General features: G+C 45.1%; 1 protein-coding gene across 2 annotated transcripts in view; it reads right to left on the reverse strand.

Moving 5' to 3' along the window:
* Positions 1-23,567, reverse strand: part of PAPPA (pappalysin 1) — a 221,280-nt gene that overhangs the window by 87,384 nt on the left and 110,329 nt on the right. For both annotated transcript variants that reach the window (XR_008389935.1, XM_037154716.2), the window contains exon 10: positions 6,844-7,037. Coding sequence is in view for 1 of the 2 variants with exons in the window: in XM_037154716.2 (XP_037010611.2) it covers positions 6,844-7,037 (194 nt within the window). In the remaining variant the exon portion in view is untranslated. The remainder of the gene's footprint in view (positions 1-6,843; positions 7,038-23,567) is intronic.

Below are 23,567 nucleotides of genomic sequence, written 5' to 3' on the forward strand. Positions count from 1 at the left end.
AGCAGATCCCTCGGGTATTTGAGAAAACTGCTTGGAATCTTCTCTGGCATTTCAGCGTGTTCCCTTTGCCTCTCCTTTCTGCACTGAGGGCAGATGCTGTCCCATTTCACCAGTGAGAAGAGCTGCATGCTTTGCCGAAGATACTTGTGGGGAAGGGACAACCCTTGCAAGTAACCTCAGCACTGGGTGCTGAGTCCAAGATTTCTCTCTGCCCTGTGCAAATAATATCATCTAGAGCACTGGAGAATTGCTTATCCATGCAAGATTTCTGAGTGAGGCTTTTTCAATGCAATACCAGTGGCGTGGTAAAAGGAAAGTAAGCAAGCTTCACAGGTGAGATGATTCATCTCCTTGAGACTCCGCTTCTTCATTATGAGAGAGGGGAAGTAAAAGTTCTCAGTCCTCTAAGGTGCCTCCAACTGCTTTGACTGGCAGACCGGGGGTGTTCCCTAGATGCCACTCCTCTTCTTCAAATGAGTATTAGATCCTCTGAGCCCTCGGCTTAAAAGCTCTGAAACCTCCCCACCACATGAAGGAGACTGTCTAAATTTCCAAGCATCTGAAGGATGCCTCCATTTACCTTTCTAGCTCATGTCTCTAGACTCTCTCCTATTTTGTGCTGGCCATTTTTTTCATGTCTGTCTGTCTGTATCTCAATTTCTGCCCCCCATCTCTCTCTTTTTTCCATCTCTGTATCTCTTGTGTTTCTTTTTCTCTGTGTCTCTCTTTCTGCCTCTCCCCTCTCTGCTCACTTCTTTATCTCTACCCCTCATCTCTCTTTCTTTCACTGCCTGTGTTTTTCTGTTTTTCTCTGTCTGTCTCTCCCCTTGACCTTGCTCTTCCATCCACACTCCTCTCCTGTCCCCTAATTTATCCTTCTAGTCCCAGCCTGGCAATCACTCCCACAGGAAATACCTCCCCATCCTCCCCTAGGCTCTCCTGTCCCCTCACTGACTACATTGTTAAGTGCTTCTGGAAGCATTTCTTACCCTTGTGTCCAGAGAACCCAGTGGGTATCTGCTCCCTTCCTCTGGACACAAGGATAAAGATGATAGATAAACAGTCCTGCTCCTCTGGCTCAGACTTGGTGGCCATCAAGGAGGACATACACATTGACATCTTCTTGCTGACATTTTCAGGTTCCCTGGGCATAGCACAAGGCTTGTGACGAAGCTGTAAACCGAACAGAATTTCCTCTTCCCTCTACAACTGTCTTCTGTGTGCTTCTCTTCCCCTTCCTCCCATAACCCGGAAATAATCAGGCATGCATGCAAAATCTAAGAACCCTTTTTTTACACTGAGGGGTTGACAAACTTGAAACATTTCCTGTGTTTCTCCCATATTTCCACACACACATTTTAAGTACCTTTCTGAAGAGGCCAACATTTACCCTGAAAGAATGAGGGCTTACAGGTGGAGACCTAGACAGCATGAGTGGGGAGATACTGGAGAGATTTGAGGGGTGTCCAACTTTCCTGGTGTCCCCCGAATGCACACTCCACACAAAAAGCAGCGAAGGACAGCAGCAGTCCCAGCCTACACCCCCGTGTCAGTCACTGAAGCAGGCGGAGCTACTGGGTCCAGCCCATCAGCCCTGAGTGAGCACAGCGGTCTGCATCCTGGCTCTGCCCCTGGGAGGCTAAGCCCCACAGCTAGTCATTCAGCTCAGAGACTTACCATCCTCATCTATCAAGGGAGAATAGCAACTCCTATTTTTGCAGCCATTTTCAGAAGATTCAAAAAATAAATTGATGCAGAGCCTGGAGGAACTTGGTAAATGTTACTTTATCATTTGTCCAGGACCTTCGAAGAGTGGACAAAGGACTTTTCCATCCCTGCACGCTGGCTCTCACCCTGGCTGGCCAAGTAAACTGATAGCAGTGTGGCTTCTTCCTCAGGGTAACTCACCCTGAACCTCGCACTCTCAGGTCTTGGCTGGGATTTCTGGATGGACACACCCTTCTGTGAAACAGTAAGCTCTAGGAGAGCAGCAAAAAGACCAGAACGTCTCTTTGGTTTCTCAGAATGCCTGGCACAGTCCTGAGTCTGCAGGAAACATTTGCTAACACAACTGTGTTTAACTCAACCAAATGTTGACCGAGTTTCTCTACTGTAGGGGTCACTGCGGCCAGCTCTGGGGTGACGGTGTGGAGGGGAGCCTATCAAATGACAGAGGGAATTAATCTTGGCATTGCCCAATAAGTCGGGAAAAAAAACACCCAGGGCTAAGTAGGTTTTTTTTTTTTTCTGATTTACTTCCTTAACCTCCATCAGGTAGGTGCTGTCCTTCCCTCCTTCCAGAGGAGGACACTGAGCTGCCCAGAGTAGACACTTTCTCAGGATGCCCAAGTGATAAGAGAAGCTGGGAGAGCCAAGCCCCATCCACATGGCTTCACCCATCTGCACCCATGATCTCTACCTGCTCACATGTCTCAGTGTAAAAATCAAATACATTTCTGTTTGATCAGATGAATAAATAAATTAAGGCAAAACTACTGACATAGACAAGTTATGATTTGTGTTCTACTAAAGGCACAATGTATTACAGACAGGCCAAGAAACAGGTAAAGCACCTCAAAATGAAGTGTCTAAGGACAGATGTGCCCAGTAACAGGCTGATACAATATCAGCTCAGAGACTCAATTACAAAGGAAGCAGAGATGCCTCGGTCTCTAGTGTAGGAATGTCCTGTATAGTCACCAGCTTGGCTAAATACCTCCTGTTGGGGAGCTTTCTCTGTGTCTCAAGGCCCTCCATCCTGCAGTGGACAATTCTCAACTTTAGAAAGGTTTTCTTTCCATTGGTCCTGAAACTACTGGAAATGCTTAGTCTAAGTTTTACTGTTGAAGGATTAACTAAATAAATTGGTTACAAAATGAAGGTCCCTAATTCTTGGGAGAACACTGCACATTCCTCATAGTCTTAGTGGTTCCATAACTTCCTGAAGCCATTGCAGAAGGAGGGAGGTAGGGCTTACAGAAGAGGAAATTGGCTTTGGTGGGAATCCTGGGGGTTGGGAGAGGGATGAGGGAGTATCTGCATCTCATTTGGGAGCCCCTGGTGTAAAGGGCCAGAGAAATATGAAATGTGGAGACAAGAGAGAACAAGATGAGATCTTTGTAAAGCCACATTTAAACCAGTCCATTTCTGAGGATCCCAGAAGACAGAAAGTGCAATTCTTTGAGTTCATTTCCATTTCTGTTCTGTCTCAGGGAATTCTTGAATTCCTCTGGGCCAGGAAGGTGCAAGGCCAAAACATCCAAAGAATGTCTCTTATTATAGGGTGTTCTGCCCAGTTTGCACAACTGGGAAGTTTTGAAGCTTCTGCTAACATTCAGTCATATACCCAAATGGTACACAAGTCATATACCCAATTGTGTACCAGTTGGGTATATGACTAAAATATTCAGGGCAGAGTAACTTAGCCCTAACCAAATCCGGAGATTTGCTTGAAGAGAATGGATGAGAAACGATGGAAACTGTAAGAAGTGGAGGGCTCTTACAAAAAAAAAATGAAGTCTGAATGGGTTTTCTAGACTTCTATAGCACAATGAGCACTGTTGCTTTGCATCAGCCATGTGAGAACCTGCCAAATGACTTGGACAGAGCTACTCCTCTTCACAGTCTTCTCATGCCGAAGTCTTGTGCACCAACAAGGTCAGAGGTTAGGTCTTTCACTTTTTTGGTTTCTTCCATTGACTCTGGCACAGAACTAGGCACATAACTCCAACAGACACCTGCATTTACCATTTCTACAGTATCAGGGAAAGACAGCATGGGACAAAACTGGTTTGTAAAGAGAAAGTGGGAGCTGTTGTTCTTTCGTCACTGCCCAAGTTCATGGAAGTCCTAGTAAGCACCAGGGGCCCAGGCAATAGGACCACCTAGATAGGGGATGGAAGCAGCCCAAACACAAAGATGTGAGCAGTGACCACACATCTGGTAGAGGAGGATTCAGCTCCAGCTTGGGGTCTGCACAGAGACATTAGCATTACAATCTGTCCATTTACCAGTGATATTTTTTCTTAGTGATATTTTTCAGGAGTCCATTTACTTCCAACTTTTGAACAGGACCACATATTCCTGAGCTTCCACTGTCATCTTCCACAAGACCATTCTAATCCTAGATTTTCCACTTATGGGCTGCATAACCTTGAGGAAGCCGCTCTACCTTTCAGTTTCTTCAAGGCAGATAATCATTCTTAGCCTGAAGAAGTGACCAGGGGACTGGCTATGAGATGTATCTGAGTGTTCAGTATGGGGGATGGTGGATCTGGGTAACCACTGGGTCCCCACCCCCACTTTCTCATCTCTGCTCTGGTCCCCCCCCCTTTGGAACTGTGTTCCTACAGGGCTTATTCCTTTAGGAATGTATATGTGTATGCACATGTGTGTGCATGTGTAAAACAGATGGAGACAGAGAGAGAGAGCAAGAAAGGAGGAAGAGGAATAGAGTTTAATTGTATTGGTGGAAGGTGCATCTAAGTACCTCCCAATCCCTTCTCTCAAGCCATCACCCTCTTCACTGGGGTCCATGACAGGGTGAAAATGAACCCCTAGCTTCCTCTTATCATTGCCCAAGGGAATGAGGGCCACAGTGGTACTTTGTACTTCTTGGCTCTGTTGTCAGAAGGGAGCTTGTGTCCACTCCACAAAGAGCCTGACTTATAGCTACACAGGCTGTGTGTACAGGTGTGTACCTGTGTTTGTGTGCATGGTGGGGATGCAGAGTGTGAATGATTTCTTGGCATTTGTTTTCCAGTGGGGACTTTGGGAGCCTGTTCAGCAGCCCTCCAGGCTGCCCTGTCTGGCCCTGCACCCAGCCTGCACACGCATCCCCTCCCCGACCCTATATTCTCTATTCTCCAGCGAGTTGATCTCATTATGGCAAATTTAGTTACAGCTGAAGTCTCCTTGTAACAAAGATTATGTCCAAGCCCAGAGTAATGGAACCTAGTCAATTTCATTAAAATAAAATTGGCTGCAATGAATAATTCAATAGGATGATTTCGTTTCCTCATCTCCTCTTTGTAGTATTTATAATGATTTTTTTAAATTGGATTTTTGTTTAGGAAGAGATAATCGCCCATAACTCCTGACAGCCCCCACTCCTTACACAAGTGTAATAATTGCCCTGCAAAGTCTCTTTCAAACGCTAAGACTGGAAAAGTCTCTCTCCTTTTCTCACATTAGCAGTCTTTCTCTCTATTTCTCACAATACCCTTCGGGTGATTTTTAAGCACAGCTGCTACCTCACTTCCTGCTTGTGTGAGATTCTGAGTGTGTTGATAATTCTGTTGATTGAATGATGCTTCTAAAACATTTCTAGGACTGGATGCCAGTGTTGAATTTGGAGTTCCTGCCTCTACTGCCATCTAGCCCTGCCATTCCTGGGCAGGACATTCTCTGTCGTGGGGACGTGATCCTTGAACACTTTCTCTTGTTGTTGTTCATTTGTATGTAGCAGTGTATGCATGTGTGTTTGTGTGTGCACATGTGAATCTACAGCCAATTAAATACACATTTCCTGAGTACCTAGTCTTATCTAGATCTTGTGCTTGAAGGTGAGAGGACAGAAATGAATAAAACTTAGAACAGTTATCGAAGAACCAGTAGCCTAAATAGGGCAGTCAGATACACTATTAGAGTTTGTACAATTGGGAGTAACCAAAGATGAATTCATCAAGCACAGAGGTGGCACAGAGGAAGATGAACCCTAAGCATACATTCATTCATGCATGCATCCATTCATTCATTCAGCAGCTGGTGATGTACATGAGAAGCATCAGGAAATACCATGTTCCCATTTCTTTCTACTCTCCTCAAGGCAATCATAAACAAATGCAAATGAGGAAAGAATCTAATGAATGTAAACATCAGCAAATAGACAAATGAAAAACGATCAGATAAACTACAAAGTAAACACTATAAATGATATGTACCCATCTTGTAACTCATCCATGAGTTTTTACTGGGCCCCAGATGAAGGTCACATTTCTCTTTAGAAACCAGGCCTATTCCCCCTGACCCCGAGTAAGAGAAAGAGTATTAGAAAGAAATGGCTAAGAATAATAACTCATCTACAAGGCCAGGAGGCAGGCTGGCCTCAGAGACGGCCACGGGGCCAGGCGGTCAGAAGCACTGAGTCGTGTCTCTGGGCAATGGGAGTCTCGGAAGAAGGCAGGTGCTTGCTCAGCAGCATAATTGGAAAGGGGGCTCTGGGGACAGCACAGCCATCCCTAGAATCACATAAGCTCTGGTGGCCCCAAAACTCTACTCCCTCAACTAAGCTGCAAGTCCTTTGGGGAAGAACCCTGAAACATAAATAGTGTGTTAGGGGACTGAGGAATGAGTCACAGCTTTACAGAGTTGGGAAGGTCCTTGGAGATCATCAAGCTGAAAAACTCTCTAATTTAAAGATGGGGAAAATGGGAAAGAGAGAGGGGGGGAGACTGGTCCAAGGCCACACAGCAAATTTGCAGAAGGTGTTTGAGAAGCACACAACTTGATACCCCACACAAAATGTGGGACTCTCCCCAAAGAATGTGTTCATGCCTTGTTGAATTCCAGTGGTATGTCCAAAATGGAATTCTTCCCCCAAATAGCAATTATAATAGGAAGGGACAAAGGAGGACAATCATTACCCCTACTATATGGATGTTCCCTGAGAACATGTCTAATCCCTGAGAAGCGGTATCCATGAGGCCCTATAATTATACATCTGGCTAGAGATATGGTCAAGTCGCCCTTCAACTGACACTGCCTTTGAGGTGGGAAGCTCTGAGGGGCAGAGCAGAGATTCAGAATATCTGCAGGAAGTGCCACCCATGGCTGGGGTCTTACCTGGGATGCTGCTGGCTGGCCAATGATGACCCAGCCTGGGCACTGCTGGTCCTGATGGGAAACTGAAGCATTGGATGCCCATTGATCCAGGAACCCTTGGGGCGTGTAGACACCACAGTCTTTGATGCTAGTTTTTTCTTCAAACTCCTCACATACCCCATCACCATCATGGAAATAGCACCGGCTGGGTTCATCTGCAGCAGAGAGACATGGGAGGAAGAGAACAGATATTTATCTTTTGGTCTCAGCTATCAGCAACAGCTGTGGAATCAGACCTGCAGAATCATCAGTACTGTTAGCCCGCCCTTGATCATGACAATGCATTATTATTCAGCCTCTAAAAAAGACAGAAATCCTGCCGTATGTTATGATATGAGTGAACATGGAGGACTTTATAATAAGTGAAATAAGCCAGTCACAAAAGGACATATGTACACTCTATGATTCCACGTATATGTTACATACAAAATAGTCACACCTGCAGAATGATCAAGTAGAATAGCGTTTGCCAGGGCCTGGGTGGAAGGGGAAATGAATTACTGTTCAATGGGTATAAAATCTCAGTTATGGAAGATGATTAAGTTCTAGAGATCTGCTGAACAACACTGTGCTTATATAGTTAATAATACGGCACTGTGCACCTAAATTTTGTTAAAGAGGGTAGGTCTCACATTACTATACATACACATATACACACATACAAAGCTCACACACACTTTCCCCTTCATTACCTCAAGTGAGCCCACAGCAACCTGGTAAGGAAAGTATTATTATTTTAATTTTAATTTTAGTCTTTCAGATTAGGAAAACAAGATCTCACACTGTCATTAGTGGTTTGCCTGAGGTCACACAGTGTATTAATGCTGGGTCCTGGTTTCAAACTCAGGCTTTTACTTTCCAAGTTCTGGGTACCTTATCCGACTCCACAGAATTCTGTAGGTGCAAACTGAGGTTTACTTAACTCCAAAGAGGATTTTGATTTCACAGGAGGAGTGAATTTATGTACAAGGGAGGCAGTGACTTCAGTCCCAGCTCTGTAACTAAACTGCTCTGCTACTTTAGACAAGACTTTTTCCTCTCTGGGCTCAATTATCAATTTTATAGACAAAGGGGTTCAATCAGCAGCCCTTCCTGCCTAATGCTTGGGGTTCTAAGGACTTGTTAGACACTTTAGGAATTTCAGGTAAGGTCAACCAAACTCCCATGTAACTCAAATCGCAGCAAAAACTTCTGCTTGGGGCAACTGAAAGGGGCATCTGGCTGAAACGATTCTCACTCGCTACAACGACCAGCACCATGCAAGCCCAGAGCTAGTGAGATGCCTTCTGAGTAGGTAGGACCTGTGCAGGTTTCCTGGAAATTCAACACAGAATAATACAAGGAGCAACCTGGATGGAGCCAGCCAGAAGAGATCACCCTGCCTATATCTTAATAACTCAAATGTCAGGTATTCTGTGCTAATTTCTCAGCTCTTCTAGGCAAAGTTATACAGCCCTTCCTATGTGAGTCCCTGTTTTATAAAGATTCCCCACCTTAACACATATCATACTATATGGTGTGCATCCTCTAAAAGACTGTGAGCTCCTTGAAATCTATCCCTGTCCAGTGTCTTAGGTGACCAGACAATTGATCATCCACACTAGTGCACTTTGAGAGTAACAGAGATTCTATAAAAACTACTGCAGGCAATAGGCACACACCCTGGGAAGAGCTGGATTTCCCAGGCAAATCAAAACACATGATTACCCTAAGGACATTGCCTGATCTAGGACATCCTTTCCATATTTACTCCAGAATTAGGGAGTGGAACCCCATTTCAAACCAAGATTTGACTTCTGTCCCTCATGACAGTTGATTAATTTTGCACAGTTATCCCCCCTGCCCAGCCTCTGGCCCCCCGTCCATAATACAGAAATCAATGCCCCAGCTAGGACAACCTGTTGGGACAGCCACAGAATTCTCACATAAAATGGACATACACAAGCTTTGCACTTTTTAAAACAATGACCTTTATCTTCTAAGAGGTGAACTTATTTCTAAGTGACTGAATTGAATCAGCTTGTGAAATCAGTACTCACTTGAAACACTTTCAAGAAGCACTTCCCATAATGGGAAGAGCCCTGACAAATAGAAGGAAGGCTTGGATTTCTAGGATGCTGACTATTTGCAGAAGGAGTCACTGAATTCAGGGGCAGCAGAATGTTGAGCCCCTTCCAAGCTCCAAAGTCCCTTGTTTATTTCTGCAAACAGTTTACATAGTGAAATACTATCAAAAGAGCCAGAATAGATCAATTCATTATAACTCAATTATTTAAGGATGAGTCGGAGCCAGCTGAGGACTCCAGTGACCAGTAGCATGCCTGGATTTCAACACGGAAGGAACACAGGCTCAGCACTTCTCAGGAGCCCCAGTGTCCTGGTGAATGTGGCCAACTGACAGATAATAAAACTGAGGCCCTGGACCCAAGAGTGACCAGCCATCAACCCAGACTTTACTCTTTAGAAACCAATGAAGGGAATTTCAAAGAGCACAGGTTTGGGCATTGGGCAAAGCCAATTTCAAATCCTAACTCTGTAATGTATAAGCTGTATAGGGCTGAAATAAAGTTACCTAACTCCGCTGAACCTCATGTCCCTCAATCAAAAGAAATAAAAATAAGCATGGAGATAACAATATTTACCCCATGTTTCACAGTGATTTCCTGAGATGGCGTGTACAGTGCCAGGCTCTCGCCTGGCATTTTATCTAATGAAACACTAAGATCCATTGGAGGTCAGGCATCTGCAGAGCTAGAAGTAGAAGCCTGGCCTTTTACACGTAGCAGAGAGGTTCCCCCTAGACCCCCCTACATGTTGTATCTACAGAATAATGAAAGCACAGCCTCGTGCTGATAAGATTACAGGGTTGTCTGACCCTTGGTAATACCTTTCTCCTCTTCCGATACGAAGACAAGTAGACTAAGACTGTAAGGTCATAAAGAATCTATTCTCTGAGATGACTTAATTTACACCCTCATCAAAGGGACCTCAGCGTGTCAGGAATTGGGGCTAGAGTTGAGTTCTCATGAAGGCTAATTTCTTCCCTGATTATGACTAAGACCTTAATGTATCTGTCTGCCTGGAATCAGCAAAACCTGGGCAAGGAGGAGAGAAGTAGATATAGTTGGGTAAATAGGTACCTAAATAGATAGATAGTTGATATACAGATAGATTGGTAGAGACAGAGTTAAAAGAGAGCTAGGAGATACAGCTAAAGAGAAGGAGAAAAAGAGAGAGGAGGGGGAGGGTGCCTGCTTTCTGCCTGAAGATTTTGCTGACAAAGTTATTCTGAGTCCCTTTTTTTGAATAACATCCTTTGACTCTGCTATTCAGTTTCTCTTGTAGAATCCCAGGGGCCCTACAGCTCCATCTGCCACTCTTTATCTAGGGACTTCTCTGTCCCTCTCTACTGTCATGCCCCACACACTGAAGGGAACATGGTGAGGAATGGAATACAAATGTGTGGCCAGGAAAAACAAAGACAGCGACAACAAAACAGAATAACAAAACTGGCCTTCCTGTTTTCATTATGTCCACTTACTTGGTGCTTCTTGAATGCTTTATGCTGGCGGCCAAGTGGGTGGTGGTGAAAAGAATCTAAAGTCGAATGATCACCTTGCCACCAGCCTTCCATGTGGTAGCTAGGTAACACTGATAATAATACATCCCATTGGGAGGGGTACTGTGAAAACCTATCAGACTCCCAATAAGTATCAGCTGAATGAATGAACGACTAAAACGTGGCACCTCTGATGTATATAGTTGAAACACTTCACTCGTTGACACGTTGGTTTTTTTTTTTTTTTTTCTTACATTAGGTGTTAGAACAAAAGGAAGGTCATCGAGACAAGTGGTGACTGGTGTACGGTGGGATTGCACTGGGCTGCTTGGTTTCTCCATCTCAGCCCACCCTCTCCTGACGTGAAAGTCAATTCAGTTTCCTTCCCTTCAGTGAGAAATTTGCTCTTTTAGAAATTTGCTCTACGCAGCCAGGAGTCAAGCCATAACTTGTTATTGCTTCAGGAACTTGCACATGTTTAGCTGGAACACTATTTCCTTGGGTTTTCTCACAGTCTTTTCCTTTTCATCATTCGTGGCTCAGTTCAAACACTGCTTCCTCAAAGAAGAACCCTGTCTACTTACACAGTAAGCACACATCCCATTCCCTGCCCCCATTAGAAAGCAGTGTACCCTCATATTTTACTTCCTTCACAGTATTATGCACAGTCTACAAATACATTTTTATGATTGTTTCCTCTCCCAGTATGACCTAGGTTTTATGGAAGCATGTCTGAAAGTGCACCTCCTTCTTTAGGATCAAGAAAATTGCCTTGCCATAGTGTGACTGACATTTAAGAATAAATAAATAAATGAATGAATATGTACAGCTCTTGGATTGGGAGTTATTTCTGGGTTGGCCTCTATTACACCCCTAATGCTTAGGACGATGTTAATTGTGTAGCAGTAAATCTCACACCCAGTGAGTATGAGATCTCATCTTCACTGAGCATGAGAGGATGACTTAACAAAGTTCTTTTAGAGTTTCAGGACCTGCTATTCACTGCACTGAAGATGTCTTCAACCTGATTTGAATCTGTTTCAGCAGACTGTACTATAGAAATTTTTTAATGAAAAATATTAATTAGAATGAGATCACATTCCAAATTCAAGCACATATTAGTGGGAAAAAATCCAATTCTATCTAAACCACCCCATAATATTTTTTCCTGTGAGACACTGTAACTCACCATCTGTCCTAAATATTGTTTTATTTTCTCTCTTAACTGAATTTGCAAAGAAGTGAAATCTCTAGGTTAAAAATGTGGTGCATACTAGACTGAAATGTAATAAAGAGATTTGATGATCTTATGAATTAGAACCTGAGAATACATTTATATCACCTTGAATTTAGTATAGTTATTTGAATGTCCTAAAAAGATAATAAGCAAAGATAGTGATCCTAATAAATGACAATAGATTCAATATAAAAGAATGTTCAAAGCCCTGATTGGTTTTTAGCTGGGTCTCTCTTGGGCTCAGGTACTGTCTCCTGATAGTGGGGAGGGAATGAAATTCAGCACCATAATGAATTCTATAGTGGCCACAAAATAAGACGGGCACTCTGAGCACAGACAGAAGGGAGAGTAATACCTAGGAAGAGAAGGCCTTTAAAAGTATGAGCAGGAAATAAAAGGAGATTTTTCTTGGGTAATACAAGCTAATAATAAATGGAGAAAAACAATCTTATTCATATGCAGAAGAGCATGCAAAAGTGACAAAAAGAGTGATAAAAGATAGCAAACCACAAAGAGCGTCAGTGGTTTTAATGTGATCTCACCCCCTAAATAAATCAATATGTAAAGAGAGAGAGAAGGAAAGAGGGAAAAGGGAAGGGAAGGAAGAAAGAAAAGGAAAGAATGGATCCCTGTCTCAAAATCAGAACTTGGTCAAGAGCACTGGAGTCTAGAGTAGAAGCCCTCTAATCCATCCATGGCTTTGGACAAGTCATTTCCTTCTCTGTGCTGCAATTTCCCCTTCTATAGACTGGGAGTTAAATCTGGTAGCTCTATGATCTCCTTCAATTAATTCACTCTAAACCGAATTTGATTCTTGATATATTTTTCCCTTTAATCATTAAACTAGCTTTTTTCCCCCCAGGCTGGAGATGTGAAAACGTGATCAGCAAAATGAAGAAAGAAAAGGGTGCAGATGAAACCATTCTGAAAAACACAGAACTATAAAGAAAAGTAAATGGAATAAGGGGCAGGGAATCAAAATTTGCAGCTCAGCCCTGTCACTCACTTACTCTTTGTTACTGGGCAACACACACCATCATCACTCTGGGTTCCGTTGCTTTGTCTATTAAAAATATGACAAAATTACTTTCCCTACCCATTTTGGAAAGCAGCTGGAAGGATCAAGTGAAATAATGTTATGGAACATACTCCGACATGTTGTTGTTTTTCACATGTTTTTATCACAGCTACAATCTAGAAGAACTAATTTCCCAAATCATGAAATAGCCTTTTCAACTCACTGTTAAGTCTCAGCTCCACCCTCACCTGCCTGGTGAGACCTTTTCTAACCACACTGTTTTCCCTGTCGTCTCCCTCTCCCCCTCACTGGTCTATTTTATTTTTTACATAGCATAATACTCCTTCTTCGAAAGTTTGTTTGAGCACTGCATTCTAAAACAAAATAACAGCTCCATGAGAACAGACACTCAGGCTGTTTTGCTCACTATTACATTCCAATTCCAGGACACAGAAGACCATCAGAAAACATTTGTTGAGTGAGTGAATAAATGAAGGTTGAGCGCCGCAAGGGTTTTAGAAATTATCTAGTCCTCATGCTTCACTTTGCAAATGTCACAACTAAGATTCAGAAAGGTTAAGTCACTCGTTGAATGCTGCACGGTTAATGATTATAGGGCAAGGGTTGGCTGACTAAATAAGACTCATTTTATAAATATTGGAAATATGCAGTATCAAATAGGAATGGGTAAAATACATACATGTGAGCATAAAGAAAAACAGTGCCTTCAAGTAAGCCAGTGTATATACATGTGTGTATCTATTTTTCAGTTCAGTAAAAACAAGTGGCCCACCTGCCTGCTTAGACATCCTTAAGTTTCCAGAGAAGAGAGGCTTTTGGACAAATGGGTGCTACGTTAAGAGTAGCCAAGGAATCTGGGATGAATCAGGGCACCAAGTGAAAACCAAGCCAGTCACCTGTCTGGCACAGCTGGTTGTGACTAAGGTGACGGCAGTGTGGTGGGTTCTCGGAAGGGTTCTTAGGCAAGAAACTAGTGTCAAAAAGGATCCTTTCCAACCCCGAGCTCTGACTAGCATGGCCCACCAGGAAGACTGTCCTCTTGGCATATGGTCAGATAAGTCCAAAGGATGAGGCTTTCAAGCCACAGTGTCCTCCCTCCATCTCCACGTCGCTGGCACGTGCTGCAGTGCTCTGAAGAGCAGGAGTTGAGTCCCCAGACAGGACTGCACAGCACTCAGGCGAGCCTTCTTTGTCTCACACAATGAATGGGCTGCTTGCTGTTCTGTCCTCAGGAGAGGATTTTATATTCATTTGAATCTATGTGCTCTTCGATGTGTGCTGTTAAACTGTATTTTGTTCTTACAGAAATATGAGCCTATGTCTCCTCTTCTCAATAAGGAAAGAAGAAGGGGAAGGAAGGAAAGGAGGAAGAAAAAGAGAAAGGAAGGGGAAAAAGGAAAAAGGAAAAGAGGGAAAAATTGATCCTAAATCTTAAGAGTTAACTTGGAACAGTTAATATCTACCAGAATCACTGTATTTTGATCAGAGATGATAAGAGTGACTGTAACTATTCATATTCAAAAAAAGTTCTGATGATTGTGGTCACTCTCTGATCAGTTTGCACCAACTGGAGAAGGTATTTGGCCAAACAAGAGTATGAGATTGCAGACTGCATCACTGACTATAGGTGACAGAACAGAGGTTAGAGTGTCCCCTGGTCCTGGAGATGGCTGGGCGGACCAGTTCTAAGGCGCTGATGACCTTTGGGGCCCCAATGGGCACCATCACGATGCAATGTTCACATGGGCATGGGAATGCTTAGCCTAAAGAAGAGAAGGCTCAGAGGGGACATGGTACAAAATTCTTCTAACAAACTCCGGTTGCTCTGAAAATGGAATTGGTCTGAATAACTCAGAAGAGTTCTTCATTCAGCATTTGTCGACAGAGCTTTGATGACAGTGGGGTCCCTGCCTACTTCTGCAGCCTGCTCTTGCTTTCGCTGATGCAGTTCAGTCTCAGCTCCAGACAGGCTGGAACTGTGTCCACTTCCTGACCATGCCACCATATTCCCTCCCACTTCCCCATCTCTGCAGACGCTTCCCCCAAATCCCCAGCCCAGCTTTGCTCGAGATGAGTCTCTGTTCATCTTTTATCCATAGTTTTAACCAGGCACTCCTCTGGAAAATCTCTCTGTCAATCCACGCCAAAACACCTTTCTGTGTTTTTCCAAAGCATCATCTAATTCCCCAATTAAAATTATGGCTTCCATGTAATAAGTATATTTTCTAAATGAATAATTGGATGATGTGGTCCATGCTAGGCACCATGTGAAATGCTTTCAAATACGTCAAGTCATTTCATCTTGCAAGAACTCTGTGGGTTTGGTGTTATTATCCCATTTGACAGACAGAGAAAGTGATATTTAAAGAGGTTAACAAAGCCAAAATAAAATCCCGATCAATCTGATTCCCAAATCTACTCTCTTCCATCCACCCATGCTGCCTGTTCACACCTTTTGGGTGCAGATGTGCATACTTGGGGAGGGGAGGGTGAGGAATCTAATGAAGCAGCTGATCTGGTCCTGAGATGCCCTGTACTTTTGTGGTACTTGGGGGTTCAGGGGTCTGATGGAGCTGTGGTCACATCCCCACTCTCCTCAAATCAGCTGGATGTCAGGGAGCAGCTCCCTTCACCTCTGGGTCCCAGTTGGCTCTTCAGCAAGCTGGGGGAGTAATGACAGTCTTCCCAGATGTTAGAGGATGACATGAGAAGCCGTGTAGAAAAGGCCTAGCTCAGTGCCTGGCGTGAACAAAGGTTCTGTAAAAGATCAGGAGTCTCCCTTTCCCTAAAGGAAGCCATCTGTCTCTGCGACCTTGTGCCAGTTAAACTGCACAGGCTCGGTAACTTATGTTCCGGTGAAGCGCTTTTCATTTTGTTAAAGTGGAATCTGAGTTTTTGTTGGCAAGTGATTGAATAGGCAGGGGCCCAGCCTCCAGGCCCACAGTCCATTAGAGGATCTACTAGGGGAGCTGGGGAACCTTCAGCTCAAGTACTCCCTTCACAGGCCCTACTTACAAAACCATCAATTTCCTTAACAAAGAGCAGTGGCTTAAATGCCCCTTAAAGCAGTGTTATTTACACAGTTATCCACTTCCTTTTGAATTCTCTGCCTGGGGGGTGGCCTACCTGCCTTCCTTTCCAGCTAGTAGTTAATTAGGCTCTGCTCCCAAGAGAAAGCTGGCTGGGACCAGGACTTCACGTTGAAAGCAGCTGAATTTGGGGTTATCAGATAGTTCTGTGGGGTGATTTAAGTAACCACCAGCATCACTGGTTCTACCCACCTCTTCTCCTAATGTTGTAAAACATTTGGACCATGTCAAAGGGCTGTGACCACAGTCAGCATTGAGAGAGGGAGGGGCAGTTACCATTCCAGCCAGTTTCCCCTTAACAGGAAGGTAAAATCAGACTAGAGCAGCCCCCACCCCACTTTGTGGCAGAATGGGGGTTTGAACACCAGCAGCCCAGCTCAGAAGCCTGCACATGAAACCAGCACTGTCAGCTGCCACTGGCCCTGGGACACTGGTCTGAGATGACAGCTGAGAGGTGGAAAGTGTGTGATTCAAACCGAGGCTCCTTTGCTGGACTCTCAAGAGCAACAAAGCTCGACTTCACTGTGTTGTCTGAAAAGTAAAACTTAAGGACATTATCCTTAAGAAACACCCTTTTAGAAGTATATCCTTCCTTCACTCACAGTCTGTATTTATTGAGCCACAAATTATTTACCAGGTCCTGGACTAAACCCTGGGAGTCTGATGACTTAAACTGGGTCTCAGCACGCCAGGAGCTCAGAGTCTAGTGAGAGGGGCAAGTAAGAAAATGACTGGCTCTGAGGTACAACATGCTGCGGGAACACAGAGGAGGGACCCGCTCCCAGCCCCAGCTCAATCTCACTCAGAACTGGAAGGCTTCCTTTAGGAGGTAACTGGGCTGAATCTCTGTGCAGGAGGACCTGGTGGGGATGCATCCCAGGAAGGGGAACTCAGACAGCAAGTGACAGCACGCTCCCAGCAGGGTCATAGGTGTAAAGCCCAGAAGATTCTGAAGTGTAAGGTGCTCACGCCTGCCTTGATCGGGCCACACCAGCCTCAACGCCACAGTAAGGAATTTAGATTTATCTCCAGGGCAATGTGGAGCCACCTTACACTTTCCAAGGGAGAGAGGCCACATGACAGTGCATTTTATGAAGCTTGTTGTGACTCTACTGGAGGACAGTAGGGGCAAGCAAAGATGGGGAACCATAACCTGTTCAAGTTCTCCTGCAATAGTCCAGGCAGGAGCTGAAATGCAAAAGCGAGCTCAGAGCAGGAAAGGTAGGGAGAGAGAGGAGAGACTGATTTGGGAGGGAAACGTTTTCCAAGTGAAGTGGGGAATGACAGAGACAGAAGAATTAAGGATGTTTTCCAAGCTTGTCCTGTAAGTGTCTGGTTGGCTAGTGGCGCCACCCATTGAGGCTGAGAAAAACAGGAGTTACAGCTGTCTGGGGGGAGAATGGTAAGCCTTGTGTGAGACTTCCTGCTCTGAGTACCTGTGGGCATCCCGGAGGCTAACTAGAGGAACAGGTCCGGAGGGCATGAGAAAGGCCCTTGGTTGAACACAGGGGTTTGGGAGCCTTGGGTTTTAAATGGTGGGCTCGGGGAAAGAGCGTGGGCTGGAAAGGGCCCATTATGGAATTTAGGAAAGGGCTCATATTGAAAGGATGGGCAGAGGAGGGTCTGTGCAGGGGTGGCTGGCCAGGAAGGGTAAGGAAAACTGAAGACAAGACTTCAAAGGTCCCAGGAGTTCAGAAGTTCAAGACAGAGCCAGGTAAGTTGAAGGAGAAAAATATTAAAATACATGTACTGAATCATGCTATTTAATAGAATGCCTTTTATGGCTGCTTCCTCAATGTTTCTCAACTTTCTGCTTGTTCTCTTTCTGGAACAGGGAGTTCTCTGCTTGTGAATAAGAACTACATTATTATTTTTCATAGCTACAAAATCAATATTTCTTGGTCACTTTCCAAAGGACAGGAATTGTCCCAAGTATCACAGATCTGCCATCCTTGGTGCCTGACATGGACCAATACATAAAAGGCACTCAATAAATGTGTGATAAATTCATAAATGAATGAAAGAATGTGTCATAGCTATCCTATGGAATAAAGAACATCACTCCCATTTCTCAGGTGGAAAAAGGTGCTCGGGCGGCCAAGCCTGACCCCCGTGCTTCTAGGTCAGGTTCATAAGCGTCCCTCACTCTCTCCATTTAGGAGTTCTCTTGACAAAATGCATGGAGACAAATGGGAAAGTCAAGGGCTTCCAAACTCCCATTCAGCCTTGTCTTTGGCAATGAGGCTGACCTTGAGTTATACAAGTGATTTTGGACTCCTGAACTGAGAGACCAGCTCTAGCCAGGACCTTTTACAGTCTTGCCAATGGCAGTTGAAAAGTTTAGTTAAATCTTATGGCTAATTTGGACCAGGTTTCTGACTGTTGTTGAAAGCCAAAAATCATAATGATTTCTCTTCAGGTGGGTTTGCCAAGAGCACTTTGTGGGCCATTGAATAGCACCCACTTTGGGGGAAGATGGACCTTAAAACACTGCCCCTAGCATGCGTGCTGTCCTGGACCTTTACAGCAGCAGAGCACAGCACTTGGTCCTGTTGAGCCCAGCTGTCTAGGAAGCTGGCACAGGCTCCCCCACCCTCCACCAGGGGCATTCCTGCTCCTCCCTGTGTCCCCCTCAGGCCAATCCCTGCATATCCTTAGTGACCACTGTCCTCTGAAGTTCTCCAATAAAGGGCTTCTGCTCCTGAGCATCTCCCCCATCTGCATCCTGCCTGGCATGCAGCTCTGTGCACAGCAGGTGCTTCATACAGACACCTAGTGTGAAACTGGCCTCAGCGATCTTTGCAGGACCCCATCGCAACAGAGAAGGCAATGCTAGTGCTTGTGAGCGGGGCTGCAGATGCTGGGCATGGCCTCTTTTATGTCCCAGTCTGGCAAATTAAAATGGAAAAACCTTAAAAGTTATTGTAATTTCAGATTTGCTTTATCTTCATTTCTCCTAGGTATTTAATCAGTAGCAGCCAAGAAAAAGTCGAGTTTAGTTTCTTCCTCTGTTAAGTAGTTAATGATCTGTAAACAAACACTTCAGACAGTGTTTCTTAAAGAGACCCTGGGATCTTTTTTGTTATGTGGAAGTTCCTTTGGCAGAGCCTATTGTTTCCCCTTCCCATTCTCTGTTTGCTGGTAGGCTATTCAGCTCTGGAGAGTACACTTAAAAAAAAAAATGAGATAACCTTAGTGATCAAGACGTGGCATAAATTAGTAGTTCAGCCCAAGGGCTTAAGAGCCAGATATCAGAGCCAGAATTCCATACTGGGAACCTTGAGTTAAATTACTTAACATCTCTGTGCTTCTTCCTTATCTATAAAGCTACAAAAATGTTAAAACTAACCTCAGAGGGTCAATGCAATTAAGCAAAAGAGTTAATAGGAAAAAAGGATTAAATTAACTAAGTTAAGAACAAGCTATTTCTTCTATTCTGAGCCTTGTCTGGGAGGATGAGGTGGAAGACGGGTGGGAATCTATAAGCACACCCCAGCACCTGCACTTGCTCTGAAGGTCTGGTGTTTTGGAGGAGGACACCAGCTTGGGGGTTGGGAAAGTCCTAGTCCAAACCCCAGCTCGGCCACGTAACAATCACCTGCTTTGAACAAGTCGTTTCATCTGTTCGAGCCTCAGTTTCTCCTCGTGTCAAGGTGGGGAACTAGCACCTTCCTGCAGTCTTGTGAAGGTCAGGAGAGGACAGTCAAGTGGCTGTGGGCCCAGCATGGGATGTGGCAGTCCCCAAAGTTTGTTTCCTCTTGTGGTTTCCCAGCTCCCTAAATATGTACTGAATGGAGGCCACTTTCTCCAAAGTCACTTCAACCTGTGGGGGTTCCCTTGTATCATCCAGAAAGTGGTGACATTCATGCCTGGTTGCCAGGAGCGCTCTGAGTGCAAAAACAGACAACGCAGCAGGTTCTCCAAAACTATGCATGTGCTTTCCTCTACGTCCCAGGGAGGGTCCAGGGCGCTGCTCAGGCTCTGTCTAGGTGCTACGCTGCTTCGGCTCCTCTGGCCACTCTTTTCTGGCACAAAGTGTCATTTGGTTCAGTATACCACACAGGGACTGCCTGGAGCCAGATGCTGGGGACACGAGGATGGACAGGATGACATCCTCCCTGGAGGCTGAGGAAAGCTGATGTGCACACAGAACCTGTGGGGAGCCCACACCATTACAGCTGTGCTGCCCCAGGCTCAGGAGCGAGATGGATGAGGTGATAGCCTCGCCCCCGTCTCTCATCTGCCCTGATCACTCCCTACCTGGACATTCTTTCACCCACCTAGACACTCACACATCGCTGCCAGCAGTTGGTTAGCAACTTTTTCTTTCTAGGGCTAGATGGTAAATATTCTGACTTTGTGGGGGTCATACAAGATCTTTGTTGGAACTGTTCACCTCTGTCTTTGTAGTAGCCCACACCTAAATTAAGGGGTATAGTTCTCTTTTGATCAAACTTCATCTACCCAAACAGCCTGGGTTTGGCCAGGACAGTAACTCTCTGCTCCCTGGTCTGTGCAAATGTGCACTTGTCTACTATGCCTAGTGCAGGGCTTGGCATTGAGTGCAGAACGCACATGGAGACGTCACCTTCTTTTCCTTCCATGCCACGAACAAGCCTCACCATGGTCTTCGAGGGCCTGAAGGATCACAGCCTTCAGGGCTCCAGCCTCTCCTGTCTCTCTCCTGCATTATCCAGCCACGCTGACTTTCTTTGACCTCTTCAAAAGCTCTTTCCCGCCTGGAGGATTTAATGGTCTGAACTTCACTCTGTCACCCTGCTCCACGTCTCCCTAATTTGTCCACTTCCTATTCAGCATTCCAGCCTCAGGTTAAATGTCATGTCTTCAAGGAGGCCTTTCCTGACCCCTCCATGTAAAGGAGAGCCTTCACTTCTACACCTCCAAGTAGTTCCACTTAGTGGCATTCTCAACAAGTGCTTTTCAATAATTACTAGTGTCATTTCCCAGGTCTCCCTGGCCTTTCTTGTGCACCGCTGTTTTCTTTGCAGCTAGCACAGCGCTGGGCACACAGCAGGCATCCATACATGTGTGAATGGGTGAGGTGTGATGTGACCCAGCAGCCAATTTGCACCATCTCCTCCCTGGTTCTGACTGTGTGTGTTAGAGCCCAGCTGGATGTGTTCTGCAGGCTAGGGCAGTGGGGTTTCCCTCCTGACTGCCTATCCATCATCTTATTTTAAGCACATTACTTTTCTCCAAAAAAGAAGAGGATCCAATTAGGTCTATATCCCTCACTTGCTTAACATTTCAATTTCCCTCAGGGCACACTCCCTTCAAGTGGAGATCACACTCATGAATATTAAACATCTCTTCCAACCCAACATGGTCCCCAAGAAAGAGCAGAGGGCCAGGAGCTAGGAAAAGGCCCCCAGACACCTGGCCCAGTGAGGCACATGCAATTTACAGGCAGGTTTCTGGTCACTTTGAATGCCACAAAGAAGCCCTTGTTCTTGGCTACCCAGGTTCACCTGCCTTGGGCTGGGGCTGCCTTTCAAAGTCACACATCAAAGTCTGATCCCGATTCCTCGAGTTCAGGCGAGCTCCAAGTCCTTCCGAGACTGACCCCTCCCTGAGAGTCAGGAAGCCCGCCTGGGCTGAAGGCTGGAATTGCTCCCTTCTGGCGTCAGAGGACCTCCTGTTTCTTTTCATTCCAGCCTGGCCTCTCTGTGGGGAAGGCCTCCCGGGTTTCCAAAGGAGGTGGTAAGCCGTGGTCAGAGGCTGGATGGCAAGCTTGATGTTAACCGGGGCTGACTCTAGGGTGTTTGAATGCATCCACTAGACCTCCCAGAAGAGGACTTCAGATCTTTGGTCCTGCCCTGCATGGCAGCCTTCCACCCCATCGCCTCCTTTTCCTGCGCCTTTGTCCCCTCGCTGACCCCCTTTGACCCTCCGGGTTAAAGGAATTCCTTTCTCCTCCCCAAGTCCTCATTTCTTTTAAAATGCACAGTTTAAGAACAATAATGATCTGGGATTTAAATTCTAGGAGTCAGAGCTGAAAGGGCCTGGGGAGCTTATCTAGTTCACCCCCATCCCTTTATATTTGGGGGAACGGAGATCAAGGGGGCTCCGTCACTTTGCATAGGTGCGACCACATTTTAATGTCAGGTTCCAGCTCAGGACCATTTCTGCCAGGGATGGCGTGGCGCTGTGACTCACTCACAGTTGAGATGGGGAATTCAAACAGGGAAGGGGAAGTGGCGTTACCTCCCATTTTCGAGTGTTCACTAACACTCTGTAGGCCTTATTTCCTTCTAATTACGTCCATTTTTCAGAAGAGAAGACCAGCACAGATACCCAAGAGGACCCAGGAAGTCGCCATAGACAGAGCACAACCAATAGACACTTGAGCTTCTCTGTCTCTACCTGTCACACTGCCATTAAATAGCAACCTCCCCTTATGCAAAAAAAAAAAACAAAAAAAAAAACACAAAAAACAAAAACACAACCCAATATGGCTACTGTCAAAGGCGGGCAAGCTGTTAAAAATAAAAACACAGCCCAAAACACAGAAGGGCCTCATGTTGGAGGCATGGGCCTTATGCAGTGGAACATTTATGGGGTGATAATAACTGAAAGTTGTCATTTTCATGACTCATGAAAAAGGCACAGGAAAGACACCTGCATTCACTTTTGCTTCCTGCTGTGAGTCAATGGCACCAAAGCAGGACTAGTGAAATAGAGGCTCTTGAGTGCCTTTGGGGGGTCGGAGAGGAGAATGTTCCTCTAGATATTGGCATGGTCTTTGGGGGCAGGCAGACCAGGTTTGCAGTCTCCTTCTCTGACTTAGTGGGCTGTAGTACTTAAGGCAATTCACTTAATCTCTCAGTGCCTCAGTTTTCCCATGAGCAAAATGGGTGTTATTATTCGGAGATGCTGGGAGGATGAATAAAATCATTTGGAAAAAGGATTCTCAGCACAGAGGCTGGTACAACTGGGTACCTCATAAATGAAATAACTTCATGATTAAGCGTGCAGACTCTGCCTAGGTACCGTGAATCTCGCCTCTGCTGTTTCTACCTGTGTGACCTTGGACAAGTTACTTAATCTCTCTGAACCTTAGTTTCTGTCTTTTATGAAACTGGGATAATAATATCTATCTCATACAGTTCCTGGGAGGACTGATCCGATGTCTTAATTAATTATATCAATAATACTATAGCAGCAATAGCAAACACATATATAACACCAGGTGCCACTGCCTTAAAATGCTTTACCTATAAAACCTGATTTCATTCTCGAAACAACTGTAAGAAATAGGAACTCTTCCTAACCCATTTTACTGATGACAAAAACTGAGGCACAGATAAAAAGTGTTCGGGCCAGGCTCTTCACCCAGAATCCACATGGGTGAAGAGCCACATCCATTTTAACCCATCATTAGTCATTATGCCATAGGTCACATGCTGGTGCTAAACAAGCCACCTCTCCCAGCTGACAGGTATCACCACGATCACCCTCATCCCCACCACCACCACGCTTGTCACTAATTTCTCTCTTTTCTTCTTCTAAATGCCTGCCTTTCATCCAAGAAAGCTTTATTTCAAGAAGGCATTTGGGTAAAAGTTACTATGCCTTCCACAGAGCAGGACAAGGGGGGGGCAGCGCCTGAAGGAATACAGGCAGCCAGAAGTTTTATTTTGCTTTTTCTAAATTTTTCGCTGTTTTGTAAGGTGAGAGGTGGGCCATCTACTGCAGTTTCACGTTGTTAGAAAGATAAATAATAATAACCGTGACTCCCAG

This window comes from Artibeus jamaicensis, unplaced genomic scaffold (genome assembly GCF_021234435.1).
Source record: "Artibeus jamaicensis isolate MK-2021 breed Jamaican fruit bat unplaced genomic scaffold, CSHL_Jam_final scaffold_1964, whole genome shotgun sequence".
Taxonomy (NCBI): domain Eukaryota; kingdom Metazoa; phylum Chordata; class Mammalia; order Chiroptera; family Phyllostomidae; genus Artibeus; species Artibeus jamaicensis.